Consider the following 26,909-nt stretch of genomic DNA (forward strand, 5'->3'; position numbering starts at 1 on the left):
GCACTGCGTGATAGCTGTGACTGAATGACTCTGACTCTATTGACTTTATTTCTTTTTAAAACAAGGAAACCATGGTTCTCACCGAGGTGCGGTTTTTGGAGAGTAAACAAGTAGGCGGGGCATGGAGCATTCCAACATTTTCAAACATGAATGTCTCCCCACTGGTCTCAGACGGCAGAGAAACATGCTCAGAGACCAGACATAGGGATGCTTTGTCCCCTTCTCCCCACCTCAAACTTACACACCATTCCTCACTCAAGTGCCTCAAATGCTTCATCCTACTTTTCTTTACCTCATTCATCGTTCTTTCGACCGTCATCTTCTTCCCCTTACAAAAATAACTTGAACCAAAGAGATGGTGTCTCTTCAATGCCGTGTGATCCTGGTCATCCTCGCTCAACAGGTAAGGCCTGCATTCACTTTTATTCTTTAAAAAAATGCATTTGCCTTATAAATCAAATAATGGCAATAGACAGGGGTTACAAAGCAGAGTTTAATGAAATTCAGGAGTACTGGGGTACATCACGGAACAGCAAGTTCTGCTCTTTTTTTTATTCTTATTTTTATGACAAAACAATTATGCCTTGCTATATCACAGTTCACTTATTACGGGTTCAGTGCATTATGGCTTCATTTTGTTGTACAGAACAGTACAGTTTCTCCACTGCATGTCTCAGGTGAAGTGAATATGGTTAGTTTATTGAATATAAAGTTCTTCAAAAGACATTTTTTTAGTTTATTGGTTTATCAAACCAATGTAAAAATAAATTTCAGACAAAGGTACACCAAGTAAAAATAAAATGCAGTTTTTTTTGGGGGGGGAAAACAGCCTCAAATGTACCCCCGGCATGAGAAAGTAATCGTTTCCTGTGTTAAATTTTGAAATAACTTTTTTTTTCATAGTTGGCAGCCATTTTCAAGAGCCCTGCTGTTTTTTGTTGTCATGTGGTGTTTGTCGTCCATTGCGTGGATCCGTTTACATTCCCTATAAACTGCGATAAATTGTCTTTTTTTTCCCCATCTAGTGTCTCAGCAGGGATCTGGTCAATGGGCAGCATCCGGTTCAACGTCGTGGAAATGAGCAGAATCTTGCGAGAAGGAAGCAGTTCTGTCACTGGCCGTGCAGGTGTGGACAAATACCTCAATGTCCACCGGGAGTGAGTTCTGTGCTGGATGGTTGTGGCTGCTGCAAGAGTTGCGCGAAGCAAATTGGAGAGCCATGCAACGAGCGGGACAACTGTGATATGCACAAGGGAATGTACTGTGACTTCTCAGCTGACCAACCCAGATTTCAAATTGGAGTATGTGCTTGTGAGTAGAATTTTCCTGACTAATACACTGTATATTTTACACCTGAAGAATCAGATGTAGTTTTAGGAATCAAGGTAGATTGTTGGTGTGACAGAGGAGGAAACAAAAAGTGGGCTTAAATGGAGAAGGATAATGGCAATCCCTAACAGAATAAACCCACAGGTGAAAAAGAATACACTATACATCCCTTTTGGAAGTCTCGCTATTTCCAAACTGTATTTCCATTGATGCTTTTGTAAGCTGGGAACTCTCTGATCAGTGGAAAAATCACACCATGCTCTTACGATAACAAACAACAATGTGAGCAGCATTAAAGGGCCCTCACAACTGGGCCAGTTTGGGTTATGTTTTTTGTGACTTTTTGCTGTGCCAGGACTGATGTGTGCTTAAATTTCCATGAATGTGTCGGCACTCCTCTGTGGTCTCTACTCAAGGTTTCTTCTATTTCCCTGAAATGGGACTGGGAGTTTTTTCTTGCGCAGTTTGGGGTTTGGATCAAGGGATGTGAGGAAGCCCATACTGGAAGTCAATTGGGGGAAATTCTGACACTTTTGTGAATAAGGGATATACAAATTAAGTACCTTGACTTAACTCTTACATTCGTTGTAGTTTCAACTACAGTTTATCGAGGTTAATGGGGATCAGAACCCCCCACGAAAGAGGAAAATCTGCAAAGTAGGTACACCCCCTGGATGTACAGGTATATGTACATGTGTATGAGTACAGTGATCCCTCACTACTTCGCGGTTCGTTTATCGCGGGTTGAGTGCATTGCGTATTTTTTCAAACATTTAAAACAATATATATATATTTTAACATATACAGTACATGGAGTACAGTACTGTATATGTTGCACTATGTGACTCACTGTTGTTTTGCAGCTTCTCGCGGACCGTTTGCGGACTTCAAAAAAATAAATATTATAGTTTGTCTTTTTTTACCTGTTTATGTTAATTGGAGCCTACTTTGCGGATTTTCGTTTATCGCGGGTGGTTTTAGTCCCCATTGACCGCGATAAACGAGGGATTACTGTATATAGATTTATAAGGCCAGATTTAATGGTATACATGCATGTAGAAGTAAATGTAGTAATTAATTAACATTACTTAATGCTATATACTTATATATATATATTATATAAAAAATAACCTCATCTCACCCCTCGGGTGGTGCCCGTCCCACATTCAGCTCGGGTCCTCTACCAGAGGCCAGGAAGCTTGAGGGTTCTGCGCAGTATCCTTGCTGTTCCCAGCACTGCACATTTCTGGACTGAGATGTCCGATGTTGTTCCCGGGGATCTGTTGCAACCACTCATCTAGTTTGGGGGTCACTGCCCCGAGTGCTCCGACCACCACAGGCACGACTGTCACCTTTACCTTCCAGGCTCTCTCCAGCTCCTCTCTGAGCCCTTGGTATTTCTCGAGTTTCTCATGGTCCTTCTTCCTGATGTTTCCATCACTTGGGACCGCTACATCCACTACAACGGCTTTCCTCTGCCCTTTATCTATGATCACGATATCTGGTTGGTTTGCCATTACCATCTTGTCAGTCTGGATCTGGAAGTCCCACAGGATCTTCGCTCTGTCATTCTCCACCACCTTCGGAGGTGTTTCCCATTTTGACCTTGGGGTTTCCAGTCCATACTCCGCACAGATGTTTCGGTAGACTATGCCAGCCACCTGGTTATGGCGTTCCATGAAGGCTTTCCCTGCCAGCATCTTACAACCTGCAGTTATGTGTTAGATCGTCTCAGGTGCACAACCTACACCTTGGGTCTTGTCTGGTGTGGTATATCTGGGCCTCGATGGCTCTGGTGCTCAAGGCCTGCTCCTGAGCAGCCAGGATGAGTGCCTCTGTGCTGTCCTTCAGGCCAGCCCTCTCTAGCCACTGATAGGACTTCTTGAGATCAGCCACTTCAGTTATGGTCCGGTGGTACATCCCGTGTAGGGGCTTGTCCTCCCATGATGGTCCCTCTTCCAGCGCCTCATCTTCTGTTCCCCATTGTCTGAGACATTCTCTGAGTACGTCATCCGTTGGAGCCTTCTTCTTAATGTATTCATGGAGCTTGGATGTTTCATCCTGGACAGTGGCTCTCACACTCACTAGTCCCCGGCCTCCTTCCTTTCGGCTTGCGTACAGTCTCAGGGTGCTGGACTTGGGATGGAACCCTCCATGCATGGTTAGGAGCTTTCGGGTCTTAACGTCCGTGGTCTGAATCTCTTGCTTTGGCCACCTTATTATTCCTGCAGTGTATCTGATCACTGGCAGGGCATAGCTGTTTATTGCCCGGGTCTTATTCTTGCCATTGAGCTGGCTTCTTAGGACTTCACTCGCTGGAGGTATTTGGCCGTAGCCGCTTTCCTTGTTGCCAGTTCGAGGTTGCCATTGGCTTGTGGTATACCGAGGTACTTGTAGCTGTCCTCAATGTCTGCTATTGTTCCTTCAGGGAGTGAGACCCCTTCAGTGCGGACTACCTTTCCTCTCTTAGTAACCATCCGACTACATTTCTCAAGCCCGAATGACATCCCATGAGATCCTGGTTGTGTGGATCAGGGAATCTATGTCCCTTTCGCTCTTAGCATACAGCTTTATGTCATCCATGTAGAGGAGGTGACTGATTGTAGCTCCATTTCTGAGGCGGTATCCATAGCCTGTCTTGGTGATTACTTGGCTTAGGGGGTTCAGTCCTATGCAGAACAGCAGTGGGGAGAGTGCATCACCTTGGTATATGCCACATTTGATGGACACTTGGGTAAGTGGCTTGCCATTGGCTTCAAGTCTGGTTTTCCACATCCTCATCGAGTTCGCCACGAAGGCTCTTAGGGTCCTGTTTTACCTTATACAACTCCAAGCTTTCAGTGATCCATGTATGTGGCATCGAGTCATAGGCTTTCTTGTAATCAATCCAAGCTGTGCACAGGTTGGTACGTCGGGACCTGCAGTCTTGTGCGACTGTTCTGTCAACCAGGAGCTGATGTTTGGCTCCTCTGGTATCTCTACCAATGCCCTTCTGTGCTTCGTTCATGTATTGATCCATGTGTCCACTTATCTTAGCCGCAATGATGCCTGACATGAGCTTCCATGTTGTGGAGAGACAGGTTATTGGCCGATAGTTGGATGGGGCTGCACCCTTCGAGGGATCCTTCATGATCAGGATCGTTCGCCCTTCGGTTAGCCATTCTGCGTGAGTCCCATCCCTCAGCAGCTGGTTCATTTGTAGTGCCAGGCGCTCATGGAGTGCTGTGAGTTTCTTTAGCCAGTAGGTGTGGACCATGTCCGGGCCTGGTGCTGTCCAGTTCTTCATATCTGAGACTCTTTCCTGTATGTCTGCCACTGTTATGGTAACTGGGTTCTGTTCAGGGAGGTTGCTGTGCTCCTCTCTCAGGGTCACCAGCCATTGTGCACTGCTGTTATGTGCAACCTCCTTCTCCTATATGCCTTTCCAGTACCTTTCAGTTTCCAGTCTTGGTGGGTCAGCTCTGTTGTTAGGACCCTGCCACTGAGCGTACACTTTCGCAGGTTGTGTTGCGAACAGCCTGTTTATTCGTCTGGCCTCATTCTCTTTCGTGTACCGCTTTAGGCGACTGGAGAAGGCTTGGAGCCTTTGTTTGGCAGTTTCAAGTGCTTCAGGTATGGTCATCTGGATGTACCTCTCGGGTATCGGCCTTTTACTCACACCTCTCTGGGCCTCCGTCAGTTGACTCACATCTTTCCGGGCCGCCTTGATCTTAGCCTCCAACCGTCTTTTCCATGGTGGGTAACGTATCTCATGGCTTCCATGGTTGCTCTTATAGCCAAGCATCTCAAGGATCACTGATGCTGAAGCGTATATCAGCTCATTGGTTTCTGTGATCGTTACGGTAGGGATCGCCCTCAGTGCTGCATTCACACTTTCTATGAGACTTTCAGATGGTACTTCACATAGCCGTTGTAATCGGTTTCTCGGTTGCCCAGCTTTCATTCTCGCCATGATCTTATCTTTCAGGTCAGTTGCTGCCTCGCTCTGCATTTCATTCATTGGGGCTGGCCACCCAATCTCATCATCTGCATTCAATGGGGCTTGCCTCCCAATCTCTTGTATGACCTCCTCCTCTGATCTGGCAGCCTGGGGCCCTTCACCATGGAACCTGCGTTGTACCTCATCAATCTCAAGTTGTGACAGCAGTTTGTGGATGTTGGAACACTGAGCTACTAGTTGTTTTGTGGTCAACCGTGACTGTGGGTTTCGAAGTAACCATTTAGCCCACATTCTCTGCATGTAACCCCTCTGACTAGGGTTGCTTGAGTAGTAGCATTCCAACAGAGCCATGTTATCGCATCTCGCCCATCTCCGCTTTGTTCCAGTAGCCCATTTTTCATCAAGGTGCTCTGGTTCCCCAGCACCTGACGCAGACCTTGTTTGGCCGGGCGAAGTCTGAGCCGGCATGTCATTCGTTTTATTGTCTCTCATCATTGTATGAGGTAGGCATTAGCGTGAAGGATCTTGCTCAAGGACCCACACTGGATGGTGTTATGTGCTCATTTTTTGCCCCAAGCGGGATTCGAACCACCGTCTCCCGTATGCCAAACCGATGCCTTACCAACTGAGATATCCAGCGCTATATATATATATATATATATATATATATATATATATATATATATATATATATACACACACACACACACATACATACATACATACATAGGATGTATAAAATAGGTTAGTGTATAAATATCAAAATGCAGTAAACAAAATACTGTATACATGTAGTACTGTATATGTTGCTCTATGTGATTTGCTGACTTTCGCTGCCTCGAGCGGTCCTTTTACGGCAGGGGTGCCCAAACTTTTTGGATCGAAGATCTACTTTTCGATCAACTAACCTCCCGGGATCTACCCTTACGGCCGCGTGCATGCGCACGCGCACACCTGCACACACACGCGCGCACGCCATGATGAGAAACAGCCTGAAATGGAGGCATGCGACGCACTTTTGCAGCCTGTTAACTATCGTAGCTCACACGTACCGTTTTAAAGTGCTTCCCTGGGCCCTCCTAGATTCCTATTCTTTGCTCGTGCCCTGGGTGAATTGAACACGAAGCAAACTCTGAATGAGAATCATGACGATAAAAGATAGAGCGCAACAGCTCTGATCACAAGCTGCAATTGCAAACTGCTGAGCGCTAACAACTTCCGGTGATGTAATCACGCGCCACTGCAAATTTAAGGTTTACCTGCTTTATTTAATTGTTTTAATATTTTTTTGTGAAAATGAGACTGATAAGATTATTAGTGTGCAGTGTATATTAACACAAGAATATATTACTGAGATGTACAAAGACGCAAAAATGGTTGTTTGTTTTTTTCTTCTCGACACTCCTCGGATCTACTCGGGACCTGTCTTAGATCTACCGGTAGATCAGGATCTACCTAATGGGCACCCCTGTTTAACAGCATTTAGTTTTGGGGTGGTGGGGGGGGGATGAATATTTTTGAAAAATCTCAGATGCACTGAATCCGCATGAAGTGAATCGTGAAGTAGCGAGGGATCACTGTATTTCATTTTGGCTGGTACCAGAAACAAACCCATCCCAAATAACTTTTTGTTCAAAAGCAACTTTGTTTTCTTGTCAACCCGTGTGTCACAATGATAGCAGCGTTTGATGAAACGCTTTAGGCCAGGCATGTCCAGCTCCGGTCCTGGAGGGCCACTGTCCTGCCTGTTTTCCAGCTCTCCTGGCTGCAACACACCTGATGCAGATGATCAGCTCATCAGCCAGTTCTGAACCAGCATTAGAACGTTCCTGATTATTTGAATCAGGTGTGTTGCTTTTAGGAGAGCTGGAAAACAGGCAGGACAGTGGCCCTTGAGGACCGACTTTGGACACCCCTGCTTGAGGGAAATTTCATCCATCCATCTTCTGATGCGCTTTATCCTCACAAGGGTCGCGGGGCGTGCTGGAGCTCTACACCCCATTGTGCTGAGACGGGCAGGGGGTACAGAGAGGTGGAGGGAGGATGAGGACCCGAATGAGCGAGGGGGAATGGAAATTTGAATATCTGACAGATAGGGGTGTGATGATGTTACTCATCATTTTTAGTTTGTTTTTTTGAAACTGTTCTAAACGCCAAATTTGTTAGGTTTGTTTTTTTAGATGACCTGTGGCAATATTTGGATGATGAGGTAGGGAGACTGGGAAAAAGTGCAAAAGCAGATATCTGAGGTCCAGCGATACCTGGCAGAGGGGAAAATTGCACAGAGTCAAGACACACTGTTATAATCGAAGTACCAACACACTACTTTTCTAAACCTCTCCCACCTCACAAAGCAGTTTCTATTAGTGATGGTAATTCCACCTCTTTTTAGAGAGCCGGTTCTTTTGGCTCGGCTCACTAAAAAGAGCTCCCAAATGGCTCCTCAGTTTTTTGTTTCTTAACTCCCAAAAATAATGTACAATTATGTGTAAAATGAATTACTAATGTAAAAAATATACAGTATATCAACTATTTATTATTTATATTCTTCTGAACATACTCAACATGGAGTGCTACAAAAAATAAATTACAAAGTACAAAAACAAAGACCGATCTCAAAACAACAAAAACTTCCAATCTCTGATTGTGTATATTTATAAGCTTTTAACTATTTATAGTAAAACAACATACGTAAGCTTTGATTACCACACAACAAATTATAAATTAAAATTTGATATTGGATATTTTAACCTTGCACAGTCTACACGCTGCCTTTGAACTTTAATTAAGTTGAAATCAGTCCAAATTTCACTGTGTTTCCTCTCCATTTTCGCACCTTTCCACTTTGCGTGTTGTTTTTTCTCTGTACTGTAGTAGCGCTATCCAGCTCTCTCTTGTCTCCCTGTCTTTCCTGTAAGTGTGCTGCTGTGTCTCTAACTCATCTCCCTTCTCTTCACTGCAGCATGTGTGTGTGTGTGTGTGTGTGTGTGTGTGTGTGTGTGTGCGTGTGTGTGCGTGTGTAACCCTCCCCTCTTCTACCACGGATCTTGACCAATCACGTGCGGCTTTAACTGAAAGGGGGAAAAAACGGGAGAAAAAAAAGTCGGCTCCTATTAAACATATTAAATAATACTGTCACGTTCCGTGCCTGCCTGCAGGGGGCGGGCTTTCTCTCCGCCGACTGCACACCTGTGGTTCATTTCGGGATGATTATGCTTCCTTTATTAGGAGACTCCGGCAGTTTACTCACTGCCAGAGAATTCCACGCCGTGCCATATTGCTCTCGCGCTCGATCTCGCTATTTTGTCATTTGACCAGTTGCCTTTTTGCCTTACGGCCGTTACTCTTGTTATTCGCGTTTAGCTCCTAGATTTTGTATTACTCGTATCTCCGCCAATTCAGGCCCTCCTCGCGTCGTTTTGTTTTCCGCGAGCGTTTTCAGTTGTAGTATCCTTCTTTGTTATTCCTGGTCCTTATTTGACCAGCGTTTTTTGTTACCGTTTTTCCCTGTCGGGCTCTTTCTGTTTTTTGTCATTAAAGACACTCTTTTTCTTTGACAAGATTTTTTCGTTGTCTGTTGTCCGGGGATCCAACCCTTTATTTCATTGTTCTGCACGGAGCGATAGTTATCGCTTCGGGCAGAACGTGACAGAATTCTCCGGCCACCATGGATCCCGCAGATATCGAAAAAATATTGTCCGCTCTTGCACGACAAGAGCAACAGATGAGTCAGCAGGGCCAAGCCATTTCGGAACTCCGAGGCGCGGTCTCCATGCTGGCTCATCGGCTCGACGATTTCGAACCTCGTTTAATACGGGTGGAGGAACGGAGACCCCATTCCTCCGGGGGCCATCCAGCCACCCCGGAAGCGTCCCCCTCTCATACCATTATGTCGAGGGAACCATCGCTTCCACACCCCCCTCGTTATGGGGGTGAGCATGGGCAGTGTGATTACTTCCTTCACCAGTGCTCCCTCATATTCGACCAACAGCCGTCTGCCTACGCTAATGATGCCGCCAAGGTGGCCTATATTATGAGTTTGTTGACAGGTCCGGCGGCGTCATGGGCGATTGCGACCAGCGAATCCAAGCCGAGTCTCCGATCATCGTTCCCTGAATTCGTGACGGCCTTTCGCCGGGTGTTCCACCATCCCGTGCGGGGCCGAGAGGCAGAGGGTCGGCTACTTGCCCTCCACCAGGGGAGACGATCGGTCGCCGACTACTCGATCGAGTTCCGGATTCTGGCAGCACAGAGCGGATACGACGATCGAGCATTGTGTGGACTGTTTCGGCGCGGCCTGAACTCTCAGCTCAAGGACGAGCTGGCGACCCGCGACCACAGCACCGACCTGGAGGAGCTGATCGACCTCGCTCTCCTCATGGACAATCGCTTGAGGGAGCGGGGCCGAGAGCGTGGGGGAGATCGTTTCCCGTATCGACGCACTCCATATCATGAGGAACATCGGGGAGTATTCCGGGAGACAGCACCCGCGGAGGAACCTATGCAGCTGGGTGGCAAGGACGTTGGTGGAGAGGAAGGAAGTCGCCGTGTCAGCCGTCGAACGACTAGAGACAACACCCAAACCTCTCCTCATGCCACAACCAGTCTTCCAGGATCATCTTTTCACGTCCATCCCGAGTACTGTGAGTCACGATCCCGCGCGTTAACCCCCGAGCCTAGACGAGCCGACGCGCGACCGGGACACCCCAACAGACTGGAACTTGAGGGGGAGATATTTGGTGATTCCCGGTCGAAGCGGGTTCGGGCCCTGGTAGACTCAGGAGCAGACGACTGTCTGATGGACACCGAGCTCGCATCCGAGTTGGGCTGTTTCTTGGAGGAGCTTATTGATAGAAAGCGGGTTCGTGATCTCGATGGGCGTCTCCTGGCGGTCGTAACGCATAGAACGGAGCCATTGAAGCTTCAACTTTCGGGTAACCATGTCGAGCATCGGCGTTTTCTTGTAATGCGGTCCCGCAACGCACCCATTATTCTCGGGTTACCCTGGCTCAGGGTACACAACCCCGTAATTTCCTGGGCGCGCCCAGCAATAGATAGTTGGAGTCCGTACTGTTATCAGCACTGTTTACAGTCAGCCGTCGGGGGGTACAAACGTGTCACACCCCCCGAGGATATCTGCCTTGACGGAGTGCCGGATTGCTATCGGGACCTCAAGGAGGTTTTTAGCGAGGACCGCGCGCGCTCCTTACCTCCACACCGCCCCTATGATTGCGCAATAGACCTGCAGGCGGGTGCCCCGTTGCCGACCTCGAGGCTGTATCAGGTGTCTCGGCCTGAACGCGAGGCGTTGACGGAATACATTAACAGCTCGCTCGCCGCAGGCCTCATTAGACCTTCGCGTTCACCGTTAGGGGCGGGTTTTTTCTTCGTGGGAAAGAAGGACAAGACCCTGCGACCCTGCGTCGACTATCGTGGGTTAAACGAGATTACCATAAAGAATAGATACCCACTACCCTTGTTAGATTCCGCCTTCGCCCCATTGCAATCCGCCACCGTTTTCTCCAAATTAGATTTACGCAGCGCTTACCACTTGGTCCGTATCAGAGAGGGAGATGAATGGAAGACCGCTTTCAAGACCCCTCTGGGCCATTTCGAGTATTTAGTGATGCCTTTCGGGCTTACTAACGCTCCTGCCGTCTTCCAAAACCTCATCAATGATGTTTTAAGGGACATGATTAACATCTTCTGTTTTGTCTACTTGGACGATATATTGATTTTCTCCCGGTCGTTACATGAGCACAAGCAACATGTTAGGCGGGTGCTACAGCGCCTATTAGAGAACCGGCTCTTCGTCAAGGCAGAGAAGTGTGAATTCCATGTTCCCGTCATCTCCTTTCTGGGGTTTATAATTGAGCAGGGTAGGTTACGAGCAGACCCCGTCAAGACACAGGCAGTCACGAACTGGCCGGTTCCTACTAATCGCAAAGAACTGCAGCGTTTCCTGGGGTTTGCCAATTTCTATAGACGGTTTATCCGGGCCTATAGTCAAAAGGCGGAGCGCCTTGACCCGCCTGACGTCTATTAAGACCCCGTTTAAGTGGGACTCCACCGCGGACGCTGCGTTCACAGACTTAAAGGCGGCGTTTACCAGTCCCCCCGTACTTCAACATCCTCACCCTGATCTTCCCTTTATTGTAGAGGTGGACGCCTCGGATTCAGGGGTGGGGGCGGTGCTGTCTCAACGCTCTCCGATCGACCAGAAGCTGCAAGCCTGCGCCTTCTTCTCTCGTCGACTCACAGCGGCCGATTCCAACTACGACGTGGGCAACCGCGAACTGTTGGCTGTTGTCTCCGCCTTGCAGGAATGGACACACTGGCTCGAGGGGGCAAGGGAACCGTTCACGGTCTACACGGACCATAAGAACCTTGCTTACCTCCGTACCGCCAAGAGACTAAACCCCCATCAGGCCCGGTGGGCCTTGTTCCTCACCAGGTTCAACTTTATTCTCACCTACTCCCCCGGGTCGAAGAACACCAAGCCCGACGCCCTCTCCCGTCTCCACGACCCCACGGGAGGGGATCGGCCCCCGGAAACCATCCTCCCGGCTCAGTGCATCGTGGGGGTCGTCCAGTGGGAGGTTGAGCAGCGGATCCAGGCTGCCCTGGAGGGGGTTCAGGTGCCGGTGGGGTGTCCGGCGGGGAGACTGTTCGTGCCTCCGTCCCTGCGCTCGGAAGTCCTGCAGTGGGGACATGGGTCCAAGGTGGCATGCCATCCGGGGGTGAACCGGACGGTGCAACTCGTCGCCCAGCGGTTCTGGTGGCCGGAGCTCCGGAGCGACGTGACGGAGTTCGTCAGGGCCTGCACCTCCTACGCATGCGGCAAGTCTTCCCGTCAACCTCCGGCGGGATTGCTCCAGCCGTTGCCCGTTCCGCCACGCCCCTGGTCCCACATCGCTCTGGACTTCGTTACGGGCTTTCCCTCCTCCCAGGGCCGTACGGTCGTGCTCACGATCGTGGATCGCTTCTCCAAGGCGGCTCATTTTGTGCCCTTGTCCAGGTTACCGTCGGCGCTGGAGACCGCCGACCTCCTGGTCAAACACGTTTTCCGTCTCCACGGCATTCCAACGGACATTGTGTCTGATCGGGGGCCCCAGTTCGTGTCTCGCGTCTGGAAGCGGTTCTGCCGGTCCCTCGGAGCTACTGCCAGCCTGACCTCCGGCTACCACCCCCAGTCTAACGGACAGGCGGAGCGCGCCAACGAGGATCTGGGGGCGGCCCTCCGCTGTGTGTGCCTCCACCGTCCCGCATCATGGGTCGACCACTTACCATGGGTGGAGTATGCGCACAACACCCTCGTCTCCTCCGCAACCGGCCGGTCACCGTTCATGACTGCTTACGGCTACCAGCCTCCGCTGTTCCCATCACAGGAGGGGCAGGTGGAGGTCCCTTCCGTCCAGCACCATCTTAAGCGGGCCCATCGCGTGTGGAGAGAGGCTCGGGCGGCGTTGTCCCGCACTGCTACCCGGAACCGGCAGATCGCGGATCGTCGTCGGCGTCCGGCCCCCTCATACGTGGTGGGACAAAGGGTGTGGCTGGCTACGAGGGATCTTCGCCTGGCCGGCTCGTCGGCGAAGCTGGGTCCCCGATTCACCGGACCGTTCGAGGTCGAGGCCATCATCGGTCCAGCTGCAGTCAGGCTCCGGCTGCCACCCACCATGAAGGTTCACCCCGTCTTCCACGTCTCCCTACTCAAACCCGTGTCTTCCAGTGACTTGGCTCCTCCTCCCACGCCGCCGCCACCTCCGCGGGTGGTCGAGGGTGGTCCGGTGTACACGGTGCGTGCCATCCTGGACTCTCGGCGCAGGGGCAAGGGCTTCCAGTACCTGGTCGATTGGGAGGGCTACGGGCCGGAGGAGCGGCAGTGGGTGCCTCGCTCCTGGATCCTTGACCCGTCCCTTCTGCGCGACTTCCACACCTCTCACCCTTCCAAACCGGGGGGTCCGCCGGGAGGCGTCCGTTGAGGGGGGGGTACTGTCACGTTCCGTGCCTGCCTGCAGGGGGCGGGCTTTCTCTCCGCCGACTGCACACCTGTGGTTCATTTCGGGATGATTATGCTTCCTTTATTAGGAGACTCCGGCAGTTTACTCACTGCCGGAGAATTCCACGCCGTGCCATATTGCTCTCGCGCTCGATCTCGCTATTTTGTCATTTGACCAGTTGCCTTTTTGCCTTACGGCCGTTACTCTTGTTATTCGCGTTTAGCTCCTAGATTTTGTATTACTCGTATCTCCGCCAATTCAGGCGCTCCTCGCGTCGTTTTGTTTCCCGCGAGCGTTTTCAGTTGTAGTATCCTTCTTTGTTATTCCTGGTCCTTATTTGACCAGCGTTTTGTGTTACCGTTTTTCCCTGTCGGGCTCTTTCTGTTTTTTGTCATTAAAGACACTCTTTTTCTTTGACAAGATTTTTTCGTTGTCTGTTCTCCGGGGATCCAACCCTTTATTTCATTGTTCTGCACGGAGCGATAGTTATCGCTTCGGGCAGAACGTGACAAATACAATATGAATTAATAGATGTGAATGATATTGTATACACTTCATCATCAAATCAGTCAGTTCAGTCTGTCAAGTGGGTTGCCTGTAGGGATTTTGAAAGTCCAGCAGGTGTCAGTGGTCAGCGACACAGTATCAACACACACAGTGTGTCATTGTGTCAACACGCTTCATGAGGTCTCATGGACCCATCACTACTGAAAACAAAAAGAATCCAAAGTAGCAAACTATAAAACCATGACTGAAGCAAAAAACTATCAATAACAGAAACATGACATGAACAAACATGACAGCAACAAACAATGACCCAACACTGAGTGGTCGTGCTGGGAGTCCTTTTAAACAACTAATTACATAACGACCTACAGGTGTGCCGTTGCAGGTGGAGCCCTACAGTGCCACCTTTTCAATATCTTTCGATTAATCCTTCCATTGAAGTACATTAGATCAAACATGTTGGAGGGAGTTTGATAGAATAGGTCTAATTTCGAACAGGGGTATCAAACTCATTTTTGTTGCGGGTCACTTTGGAATTATGTCTCACCACGGAGGACCATTACGACAGTGACTGAGTAAATTTTTAAACACCTAACCGTATTATTTCTTGTACACAACACATTGATGGATTACTACTTTTGAAATCACTCACATCAACTGTTTGTTGTTTGCTCAATTATTGTTTCAGTAAGTGTAAACGGGAACAAAATGATTACAAATTTTCAACGTGATTCATTACACATGACAAGTTGACATATCGGTACAGATTTTAGCGGCACCATTTTAAAGTCAAAATAACAAAAATAACACAACACAGACAATCATGCAATCTCCACCACTTTTCTGCATACACTTTGTTGTCTGAAGCAGTTATCGATGAAAGCCATTTCGGGTTTTTTTACTTTTCGCAATGCTTGTTACCTTCGACTGTTTCGTCCCGGCGTCTCAGCGTCTTACCTGTCAACCTGTCGCTCCTCCATCGACCTGTCAAGGGACTGCTCCAGTACTCGTTGGCCGAGCTCCTTCGGCTCCGCTTCCAATGGCTGGGCCCTCCTCCTGCTCTACACCGGCTCCCGGACATCGTTCGCTTTCCTTCCCGGAAATATATTCATCGTGGGTCTCGTCGGGGCTTCTGCCTCAACCGATCCAACACCATCATCTCCTTCTGGTCTTCCTCCCGTCGGCCATCCAGAAACGCCGGCCGATCCATCGACCATCGTGCGTTAGCCGGCTTGGCCAGGTCGGCTAACGGCCCCCGCAGCAGCGAGACTGCCGCCGTCAACTTCGGGCTACTTAACATTCGTTCGCTTACTGGGAAGGGTAATCTCATTCAAGATATCCTCACGGACCGTAAGCTTGACATTCTTTGCTTGAATGAAACCTGGCAAACTCCCGGGGACTTCTCACAGTTGAACGATTCCACTCCCCCGGGATTTGTTTACATTTCGAAGCCCCGCGATTCTTGTCGCGGAGGAGGTCTCGCGATAGTATACCGCGAGAAGTGGAAAGTACTTCCGGTTTCTCTCCCGCCACTTTCCTCCTTTGAATGTCTTGCCTGTCAAATATCCGGACCCATCCCCACGATTATTGCCACAGTGTACCGCTCCCCCAAACCCCACCGCGACTTTTTAAATGAAGTGTCTACTGTCCTCACCCATCTCTCCTCTCTGTCACCAAATGTAATAATCCTGGGAGATTTTAATATACATATGGACAACACTGCTCTTCCTCTCACCATTGACTTCACTTCTTCAATTAACAGTCTTGGTTTTGATCAATTTGTAGATTTTCCCACACACATCAAAGGTCACACCCTGGATCTGATCTGCTGCTCTGGTATTTCCCCCTCCAACTGTACTGCTGATGAACTTCCAATAACGGACCACTTCCTTATCTCATTCAACATTACACTCCAGCTCTCAACTGCCAAATCATCCCGGACCATTGTTTACCGTAAAATTAAAGACATTAACATTGACTCTCTCACTGAATGGCTGACCACCCTGACTCCGGACATTGACTCCACTCCTGATGATTTGGTTTTTCCAATATAACTCTGGTCTCACCAGCATCCTCAATACGCTCGCCCATGTCAAGTCCCGCTCTGTCCTTTTTACTCGGTCTGCCTCTTGGTTCACCCCTCATCTACATTACTTGAAATCCCAAACCCGGCAGCTTGAGAGACTTTATAGGAAAACCGGCCTCACTGCTCACAAGGACATCTCTGCAGCTCAACTATCCCTCTACAAGGATTCCATCTCTCAAGCAAAATCACATTACTACTCCGGACTCATCTGCTCCAATGCTGGAAATACTAAGACTCTCTTTTCTCTTTGGAACAGAATCACTCAACCTCCCGACTCCCTACCACCTCACTTTTACTCTCGTGACACCTGCAACGCACTTCTCCTCTTTTTCAATGAAAAAATCAACAGAATCCACCAGCATCTGGGCTCCTCTGTACCATTCTCCTCATCTGACCCTCTCACTCCTTGCAAACTGTTCTCTTCTTTTGAACTCCCCCATCTCTCATTCATTTCAGACCTCATCATTAAATCCAAGACTACCTCCTGTCAGCTTGATCCCCTCCCCACAGTTCTGGTCAAATCCTGCCTACCCTCTCTGCTTCCCTTCATCTCAGCCATTATCCATTCCTCTCTGTCGACTGGAATTGTTCCTGTGCTCTTCAAAACTGCAGCTGTCACCCCAATCCTGAAAAAAACTGGTTCAAATCCCAATGACTTCAATAACCTACGCCCCATTTCCCATCTTCCCTTCATCTCGAAAATTCTGGAGAAAACTGTCGCCTCTCAGCTCCACTCCCACGTCACCGACAATAGTCTTTATGAACAATTCCAGTCCGACTTCCGTCCCCGTCACAGTACTGAAACAGCCCTCATAAAAATCACAAACGATCTTCTCATGGCAGCAGACTCTGGCCTTATCTCCATCCTCATCCTCCTTGACCTGAGTGCAGCCTTCGACACAATCTCTCACGCCATCCTCCTCAATAGACTCTCTACCATAGGCATCACCAACACCCCTCTACATTGGTTCCACTCATATCTCACTGGCCGCTCTCAGTTCATTCAACTTGATTCTTTTACTTCACAATCCCTCCCCGTTTCTTCTGGTGTTCCCCAGGGTTCTGTCCTCGGTCCGCTCCTCTTCATTGTCTACCTCCTTCCACTCGGAAACATTTTCCGCAAATTTGGCTTACACTTTCACTGCTTTGCGGATGACACCCAGCTCTATCTCTCCAGCAAACCCGACGCTTCTCTCCCACCCTCATCCCTCTCTCGCTGAAAAAAGACCCTAAGATGGCCGCTTGTGCGCCAGTGTGTTCGGCGACGCTCCTGCCATTTCGGGTTTTTTTACTTTTCGCAATGCTTGTTACCTCCCTAACAGCGTCTCGGTTGGTTTATGATCGCCGATCGTTGTTATTGATTCAACAACACGTCGGAGATTCGGCCGCGTTTTGGCAAGACAGTGGTGAAAAGACGCTACCTCCGTTCTTGGCTAACCTGCCGGCTGATCTCTTACGCGTTCGCTCACTCACTTCACGGAAGCGCCGCCGCGGCGGCAAACGCAGTGGTCAGCTTGTGAAGCTAGCAAACAAACAAACAATGACCCGACACCGAGGGGTCATGCTGGGAGTCCCTTTAAAGCAATAATGACATAATGACCAACAGGTGTGCAGCTGCAGCGGAGCCCTACAGTGCCACTTGTTGGCCACAAACAGAACCATGACACCTCCAAACTCCTGTGCAAAATTGATGAGTTGAGGTGTTAAACTGTGAGTGTTCTCAGATGAATGAAAGTGTCATAGCTTCTAAGTGAGCTTTTCTGTCCAGAATATTGATGTATGGACTGGTGGCTGAACCAGCTCAGAGCAGCTGTCAAGTATATTAGGTGCAGCTCCGTATGGCAGACTGGATGAAGGCTTGGTTGTTGTTCCTTCCTTCATGGCTTTGGTTGCACTAAAGACTGCGGGAAGGGACTGGTTTGTTTTCATGGATTTCCTCACAGCATTGTGCTCCGCTTTCTTTGAGTGGATTTTCAAATCCTTCTTCCCTGATGATCCATACCTCAGGGGACAGGTGTCAAAGTCCGGTCCTTGAGGGCCGGTGTCCTGCATGTTCCCTTCCTGCTGCAACACACCTGATCCAAATGATCAGCTCATCAGAAAGCTCAATCGGAGCCTGACAGTGATCCTGATCATTTGAATCAGGTGTGTTGCAGCAGGGAGGGATCGAAAACATGCAGGACACCGGCGGTCAAGGGCCAGAATTCGACTCCTGTGCCTTAGGGTATCATTGCACCAAATGCAGATGGCAAGCCTTGAAAGAATACGATAAGAATCAGTGGGAAAAAAAATGCAGGTTTTATTTCTGAAATGAAATCACAAGTCCATGTATCACATGTGTCACCACATGTATCATTCATTGATACCTGAAATTTACTGAGAATTGACATTGCAGAGACACTTCAAATAGGTATCTCCAAATATTTATATAGATATGAAGCATGTCTGCCACTGTAATAACATATCTGTATCTTCATTACTTTTTATTATTTTAATGTTATTTTAATTATTATTTTACCACACCAAATACAATAGAAGCTTCCAAATATTTTACTCTGAAAAATGTCCTGTCCTAACCTAAAACAATATTGGGCAGAAGTTTCCCAGGCCAATCCCAGATTTGTTTTTATAATTGGGCCTGAAAACAGGGTTTGGTCTTTGATTTCATTGTATGTATAGTTAAGTATTGTGTAATAACTGCAATAAAATAAAGTTCACTACTTCATGGATTTCACTTACGTAACCCCCGCGATAAACGAGGGATTTTGACATATGTATAATGTTATATATATATATATATATATATATATATATATATATATATAAAATTAGAGCTGTCAAACGATTAAAATATTTAATCTAATTAAAAATGCAACTGTCATAATTAACTCAAATGAACTAAAAAATTAATCGTGATTACTCACACATTTTTTATCGTTTCAGAATTTCCTTTTACATTTTTTTGTCCTATTTTTCCCCCATTTTAATGCTCTCATCAACTTGGAATCATGAATCAGTTTTCTATGTGCCAAATGCAAATATTTACTGAAATAATAATTTCAGTAAATACAAACAATGAACATTTTTCACTTGGAGCAGTTGTTCACACATAATCTCTCACGCAATATTACTGTCCATCAACAACAGTGAAAAAAATATTCTGTCACACAACAGCTGCTTTAGCAGCTTTTTTTAATGAAATCAAAACAAAGCAATATAACATTATAAAGTGCACATCTAAGGTAAACTAGTACTCAGCCTATAGTGGATTTAAACCATGGTTGCATACTTTGTTTTTCTCAAGTTTGCTTTGAACACAGCAGTCTGTTTCTGTATGTTTGTTGGAGAATAACGAGACCCCGGACACCAGTGTTCGTTATGTGCCGCTGTATTCAAAACTGTCTGCCATACAAACAAGCGCAAGCACTTCCCCCGTGCTGCTGGGGCAAACCATTCTGAAAGAGGGGGGTTTCCCTCCCCCTAACAAAGTCAGGCTATGTTGATTATGTTGGTCCTTCTTGTGCGGAAGTCTCTCTACGGTGTTTGTGTCTACTTAATTTCGGATGACTACCCTTGGTTCGATGACAACACTGGAGACGTTTGATTTTCGCTAGGTCGCTACCACAGCAGCGCACTGTTACTGTCAGACGAACACAGAGAAGCTCCACCCGCTCTATTTATATGGACACGGAAGGCTGTAACCTTCCACACAAAATAGTTCCAAACAAGTAACAATCGCGTCAGTGGCATACATCGTATACCTGTATGATACACACAGAGAGAAGAACAGGTACCTTTGGTCTTGTCAGTGGAGCAATCTGGCAACTTTTTAAAAGTAAACTTTCCATTCATAAACTCTTTAAGTATCCGTTTTCGGTGTCTCGCACTGCCGTAGCTGGCAAAACAGACATGGGCGTGGACTTTTGCAGAGCGCTTGTTGTTTTGTTTCTGGTGTATTTATAGAGCAACGTAACATCCGCTTGTGACGTGTGCTGCGTTAATCTCGCGAGAAAAATTTAATCCCGTTAAAATTCATTTGAATTAATGCCAAATAAAAACGCGCTAAACTGACAGCTCTTATATATATATATATATATATATATATATAAAGGCGGCCCGGTAGTCCAGTGGTTAGCACGTCGGCTTCACAGTGCAGAGGTACCGGGTTTGATTCCAGCTCCGGCCTCCCTGTGTGGAGTTTGCATGTTCTCCCCGGGCTTGCGTGGGTTTTCTCCGGGTGCTCCGGTTTCCTCCCACATTCCAAAAAAAACATGTGTGGCAGGCTGATTGAACACTCTAAATTGTCCCAAGGTGTGAGTGTGAGTGCGAATGGTTGTTCGTTTCTGTGTGCCCTGCGATTGGCTGGCAACCGATTCAGGGTGTCCCCCGCCTACTGCCCGAAGACAGCTGGGATAGGCTCCAGCACCCCCCGCGACCCAAGTGAGGATCAAGCGGTACAGAAGATGAATGAATGAATGAATATATATACACATATATACAGTGCTGTTCAAAATAATAGCAGTGCAATGTGACGAACCAGAATATCCCTGGTTTTTAGTAATTTTTTTTATTGTTACATGCCAGACAGGTTACCAGTAGGTGCAGTAGATTCTCAGAAAACAAACCAGACCCAGCATTCATAATCGGTACTCTCCGAAGGCTGTGCAATTGGGCAAATAGTTCAAAGGTGTGTGTTCAAAAAAATAGCAGTGTCTGCTGTTGACTGTACAAAATTACTTTGTATTTCCAAAAAAAAAGGTAGGATTTAACAATCCTAATATTTAGTTGCATGACCACAGTTTTTTATAACTGCTTCACATCTGTGTGGCATAGAGTCAACCAACTTGTGGCAGCTTTCAGTTGTTATTTCACTCCATGATTGATTAACAACATTCCACAATTCATTTACATTTCTTCATTTTTAATATCACCCCACAAGTTCTCGATTGGATTGTGATCTGGGGATTGGGCTGGCCACTCCATAACATGAATTTTATTGGTTTGGAACCAAGACTGCTCGTCTACTGGAGTGTTTGGGGTCATTGTCTTGTTGAAACACCCATTGCAAGGGCATGTCCTCTTCAGCATAAGGCAACATAACCTCTTCAAGTATCTTGACATACACAAATTGATCCACGATCCCTGATATGCGATAAACGAGCCCAACACCAGAGTAGGAGAAACATGCCCAGACAATGATACTTGCACCAGCTACAACTACAGGACACCATCCTCACAAGCAGTGAACAATAAGGGACAGGCTGACAATCTAAATGTGTTTTTCTCCAGATTCGAAAAGGATACCTCCACTTCCCAGACCTGCCTACCCCAACCAGAAAGTACCATACCCACACCCAGATCTCATTTCCAGGGGCCAGCCAGGCAGCCTCCTCAGACAGGGTGCTCTGCACCTCACACCTAATACTTGCCAGCTCATCACCCACCTGTAGCCCATCTGCTCGTTTAGACTGGTATAAGTTGGCTCTCAAAGCATTCCTCAGTGCCGTCACCAACTGTAGTGAGCTCTGTTGGCATCGCCTTCAGTTTTCGTTTCCTGTGTGGACATTTTCCCTGTGGACTCCTTGTGTTTCTATCATGAACATTTAAGTAAGTCCCAGTTTTCTCCCTGAGTGAGGTTTTCATTTCCTGTGTAGACATTTCCCTGTGGGTTCTTTGTGCATTCACCCTGAGTGACATTGCAAGGACTAATAAACAACGCCAAGTGTTGGCTTCCACCATACCTGCCTGTTGTCGTGCATTTGGGGTCATATACAAATCATAACAGCACAAACGTGCCATGACGACCCCAGCCGACACAGGCAAATCTGGACTCAATTTGATCCAAGATGCTTTTGTCAAGCAGGTTCACCTGACCGCTACCCACACCCAGCAGTTACAGGACACTTCCGTAGCCTTACAGGACCGTCAGGCTCAGATCCAGCCCATTCAGTAGTACCATGATCTCGGGGAGGTTTTCCGCAAGGCCCAGGCTCACTCTCTCCCCTCATACTGGCCTTATGACTGTGCTATTGCCCTCCCAAGAAGTAGTCTGTAAAGTCTTGATATCCCAGAGAAGGATGCTATGGACAAGTATATGATGGAGTCGTTGGCAGCAGGGCTCATACAGGCCCTCATCCTCACAGATGGCAGCTGGCTTCTTTTTCGTGAAGAAGGATGGTGGTCTCCGACCCTGCATTGACTATCACCAACTCAACGACATAATGATCAAGAACAAGTACCCCCTACCTCTTATGAACTCCACTCTCGAGCCCCTCACTCAGGCTACTTCCCCAAGCTGGATCTCAGGAACGCCTACCATCTCGCCCAGATCCGGTAGGGGGACGAGTGGAAGACAGCGTTTAAAACTCCCCGTGGTCATGGGGTAATGCCGTTCGGACTCACAAATGCCCCAGCGGTATTCCAGGCACTCATGAATGACATCCTCCATGACATGCTTGACCGGTTGGCAGTGGGCTACCTTGATGAAATCCTCGTCTTCTCCAGGTCTCTAGAGGAGCATGTGCAACATGTACTCAAACCAGCTCTTTATCAAGGCTGGGAAGTGCCGGATCCATTCTGATTCTATTGAGTATCTTGGTTTCATCCTGGAAGGGGGTAAGACTCAGGCGGATCCTCGTAAGATCCAGGTGGGAGTGGACTGGTCAAGAGCTCAAGAGCTTCCTCAGCTTTGCTAACTTCTCCAGGAAATTCATCTGTAACCACATCAGCGTGGCTGAACCCCTCACAAGATTAACCTCTCAGTCCCAACGGATTCAGATTCAGAAAATCACTTGTTTGGTCACCTACAGCTTTTAGTTTATACATACCAAAAGACTTCAGGGTGAAAGCTGAAAATGATTACATAAAAACAGTTGCTTGCTGGTACGATATGAGGCAATTTACATTTGATTCAATTATTCGACCAAATGCAACTATTGGTGACTCGTCGATAAAAAAATAGCAGTTGGTGAGAATTGTTATTAAATAGTCTACACGGGCTGGGTTAGTGCTCAGCATCGACCTGTTATTCACGTAATATGCATAAAACATGGCAGGGAATGGTGAAAATGAAACCATAATTAGAAATGCGTCAGTGCATGCATGTATTTCCGAATGTGTGTGTTTGTGTGCGCACACATTTGGGAGGAGTATGGAGCGCTTATAACTTCCGCCTCCCAATTGAATCACCTTCTCATCCTTCTAGCATACACACAATAATTCGTCATGCCTAAAATAAATAAATAAAGTTCATTCGTGCTGGAGCCATGTTTTTTTTTTTCTTTTCCAGACTTGATGGGAGTTGGATGTGATCTTAATGGAGCTCATTATGAGAATGGAGAAGCCTTCCAGCCAAATCCACTTTACAAGTGCACATGTATTGCAGGAGCCATTGGCTGTACTCCTGTATTCTTACAGAAGCCTGCAGGTCTTTTGGGCCCCACCCCGCTGATGGGAAACCTGCACGCAAGCCTTCATAGTGGCAAGATTTCGAAGAAAAATGTACAGGATACAGTCTACATGTCAGGTGTGTATTTGGTGGGAGACTAACCATGCAGTGAAAAATGCAAGAGATATTCACCATTAGGGCTTGAGCAGTGACAGCTGCAAAGTCCCTATTGTTTTTGTGGAAATTATTTCAATTATTAGGGCCTGACCATTGACCACTATGAGGTCCCAATTGTTTTGAAGGAATAATTACTGCCAGAGGAGAGACCGCTGTGAGATCCCTATTCTTGCCCCGCGACCCTTGTCGCGGGGCATGCTGGAAACTTAGAATTCTTATTAGGGCCTGAGCAATGATTGCTATGATGTCAGCATTGTTTTTGTAGACATGATTAATTTAATTAACTATTGTTTTTGTACATTAGGGCCTGAGCAGTGATTGGCTGCAAGCTCAATTGTTTTTGTCTAAATTCTTTTTCTTATGAATAGGGCTCAGGCAGTGACCTGCTGCAAGGTGCCTCTTGTTTTTTTAGGAATTCTTCTTATTATTATTATTATTGTTGTTGTTATTAATATTATTGTCCATCCACATACCTGTCAACTTTTCGGAGCGCCAACCTGTATAAACTACCAAAAAAATCCGTATAAAGAGCAAAAAATCCTTATAACATTTAACAAGCATTTTATGTCAAAATAACGGCACAGAAAAAACCCCACAAAATTTTCAATGATATTCATTGTAGATCTCCATAATACAATATCTGGTAGATGTCTAATCATCATTCTAATTAGTGGCATTACTGTGTTCAGAGTTGGATTCCGGAAATGAAAGCATTCGAGTAGACGAGCACCGTTCTGGGCAAAAGCAAACTGAACTACCTGTCAGGGGGCGGGGGGACAAAAAACGGAAATTTTCAGAATAGAAGATATGTGCGATACGGCCATAAACGTAAGATTCGCCACAAAATCCGCATGAACTATGGCTGAACCGTATGAGTTGAAAGGTATGCATCCATCAATTTTCTGATCCGCTTTATCTTCACAAGGGCATGCTGGAGCCTATCCCAGCTGTCTTCGGGCAGTAGGCGGGGTTCACCCTGAAATAGTTGCACACATAGACAAACAACCATTCGCGTTCACACTCACACCAAGGGACAATTTTGAGTGTCCCGTTAACCTGCCATGCATGTTTTTTGGAATGTGGGAGGAAACCAGAGTACCCGGAGGAAACCCCACACAGGCACAGGGAGAACATGCAAACTCCACACAGGGAGGTCGGAGCTAGAATCTAACCTCTGCACTGTGAGATCCTTGCGGTAACCCGTGGCCTTTAATTATTATTAAATGCTAACTAATCACATTTTTGAGAACCTAAACAACAAAATGGCCCCGTAACAAAAAGCAATTACAGCATTTTTGATTTAGGCCCACAACAATTGGCAGACACATGTAGCACCCCCAAGACGTACAAAACAATCTTGCAGCCATTGTCTAAAATGAATAAGATGTGAGCTATGATTTTATTTTATTTTTTGGTATGTCCAGTTTTGGCCCATTGGCAGGGGTCTTATTTTTGCACCCTTGTAGTCCCTAAGAACCCGATGGATAGCCAACAAGCCTGTTTCAAAATTACCTCACCAGTGATGCGGCATCGCCATTTTCTAGGAATGTTGTATGTAAGTGATCATTTGAAAATGGAAAAAATAGAAATAAGAGAAATGAAGTGTTACATATTAGTGTTTGTTTCTTTACTAATTCTGAGACATGTCATTACATTTTTGTGTCAAACAATTTTTGTGGTTGTCTTTGCCAAGTTAGCTATTTCCCCCAGCCCTAATAATAATAACATAATAATAATAATAAGAAGAAGAATAAGACATGATTACATGCATTTTGAGCACATTCCTTATTTCAGAAGTGCATATCCAAGTGGTAACCCTTTGCACTCATCAGTAGCCAAGAGATAGTTTAAAAAATAAATAAATAAAGACTTGACTCAATTTTGTGCAATATGTGACCAGCTCGACACATGAACAAGGACATACTTTAAACTTAGTTCTTGCTGATGGTCAACCGCGGGGGTGTACAAAGTCGGTCCTCAAGTGTCCTGCCTGTTTTCCAGCTCTCCCAGGATCAACACACCTGATTCAAATTGTCATGATCATCCTACTGCTGCTTCAGAGCTTGCTGATGAGCTGACCATCTGAACCAGGTGTGTTGCAGCCAGGAGAGCTGGAAAACAGGCAGGACAGTGGCCCTCCAGGCCCGGATCTGGACATGCCTGGTCTACCATGAGTTCTGATCACATGAATGTTTTCTTTAACCCTCAATGCAAGTCAGTTCTTTGATGCCTTTGATAAGCTTTGCCTTCCCCCTTCAAACATGGAGAAGCACACCTCTAGGTTCTACCTGTCCCATCAATCCCAAAAGTGCGTTACATGCCTCCGTTCAGGCTGTTTCTCATCATGGTGTGTGTGTGTGGTAAGGGTAGATTAATTGATCGAAAAGTAGATCTTCGATCCAAAAAGTTTGCGCACCCCTGCATTATGTATAAAATGTATTGCACTCCCATACCAACACGCCCTCCCACAAAAAAGACCTCACAGCCTGCACTTTTTTTTTTCCAAGTAAATGTTATCTGATGAAAATGTGTCACAGGATATTTTAGCCTCAAGCAGTTTCTGGCAATACCAAATGCTGGACTGTTTGTGGGGTTGTGTAGACTCCAACAAGTTATCAACTGTATCTACGTTATCGTTCACATCTTCTGTTTCGATTGAATTGTATTTATCTTTCTTATTATTACTGAAGCTCACAAGGATCCTCCTTTGGCCTGGAAGAAGAACTGTCTCATCCAAACTACGTTCTGGAGCCCCTGTTCCAAGTCCTGTGGCCTTGGCATCTCTGTGCGTGTCAACAATAACAACCACAAATGTGAGATGAGGAAGGACATGCGTCTGTGTCTACTTCGCCCATGTAAAAAGAGTGTGATGAACAGCATTCAGGTGGTTATAAAAACATTCCCCTCAAATTGCCGGATTAATATTGCACATGTTTTTAAATTGGTATCAATGAAATAACTTTCAATTGTCAATTCTAGGTGCCAAAAGGGAAAACATGCCAACCCCAATACCAGCCAAAACGAGGGGAAAAGTTTGTGCTTTCGGGCTGCACAAGTATTAAGAGTTTCAAACCGATGTACTGTGGTATTTGTGCTGATAAGCGCTGCTGCTCCCCCAACAAGTCGAGGATGATCATGGTCAACTTCAACTGCCCAGGAGGCTCGAAGATCGAATGGAAGTTGCAGTGGATAACATCTTGTAGCTGTCAGAGGAAATGTACTGATTCAGCTGACATGTTTTCAGATCTGCGTTTAATGTAACCAAGCTGGCCTTGATGGGCATGGTGGTTATTTTCAGTACAGTAGTCCCTCGCTACTTCGCGGTTCGATTATCGCGGCTTCGGTGCATTGCAGATTTTTTTCAAACATACATTTTTTAAAAATTGCGAAAAGGTCCGCGAGAGGGCAGCAAAAGTCAGTAAAACAACAGTGAGCCACATAGAGCAACAAACAGACTGCATTTGATTTGGTATTTATTTATCT

At 46.8% G+C, this 26,909-nt stretch overlaps 1 protein-coding gene across 2 annotated transcripts; it reads left to right on the forward strand.

The window, feature by feature from the left end:
- On the forward strand, nt 1–26,799 carry ccn6 (cellular communication network factor 6). Of its 2 annotated transcripts, XM_052085829.1 has the most exons (5): nt 7–403; nt 1,026–1,311; nt 23,151–23,387; nt 26,117–26,310; nt 26,406–26,799. In XM_052085829.1, the coding sequence occupies exons 1-5, from the start codon at nt 356–358 to the stop codon at nt 26,685–26,687; spliced, it is 1,047 nt and encodes a 348-aa protein (XP_051941789.1). In that variant the 5' UTR covers nt 7–355; the 3' UTR covers nt 26,688–26,799. The 2 variants fall into 2 exon arrangements, with proteins under 2 accessions (XP_051941790.1, XP_051941789.1); XM_052085830.1 differs by lacking the exons at nt 23,151–23,387; nt 26,117–26,310; nt 26,406–26,799 and adding an exon at nt 21,152–21,437 and having other exon boundaries at nt 1–403.
- The last annotated feature ends 110 nt before the right edge of the window (nt 26,800–26,909 follow it).

The sequence above is a fragment of the Hippocampus zosterae genome, chromosome 14, assembly GCF_025434085.1.
Source record: "Hippocampus zosterae strain Florida chromosome 14, ASM2543408v3, whole genome shotgun sequence".
Lineage (NCBI taxonomy): Eukaryota > Metazoa > Chordata > Actinopteri > Syngnathiformes > Syngnathidae > Hippocampus > Hippocampus zosterae.

Coding starts and splice junctions, on each gene's coding strand:
- ccn6 (XM_052085829.1), top strand. CDS start 356: ATGGTGTCTCTTCAATGCCGTGTGATCCTGGTCATCCTCGCTCAACAG. Junction 404..1,025: donor TGGTCATCCTCGCTCAACAG/GTAAGGCCTGCA, acceptor TTCCCCATCTAG/TGTCTCAGCAGGGATCTGGT. Junction 26,311..26,405: donor GTGTGATGAACAGCATTCAG/GTGGTTATAAAA, acceptor TGTCAATTCTAG/GTGCCAAAAGGGAAAACATG.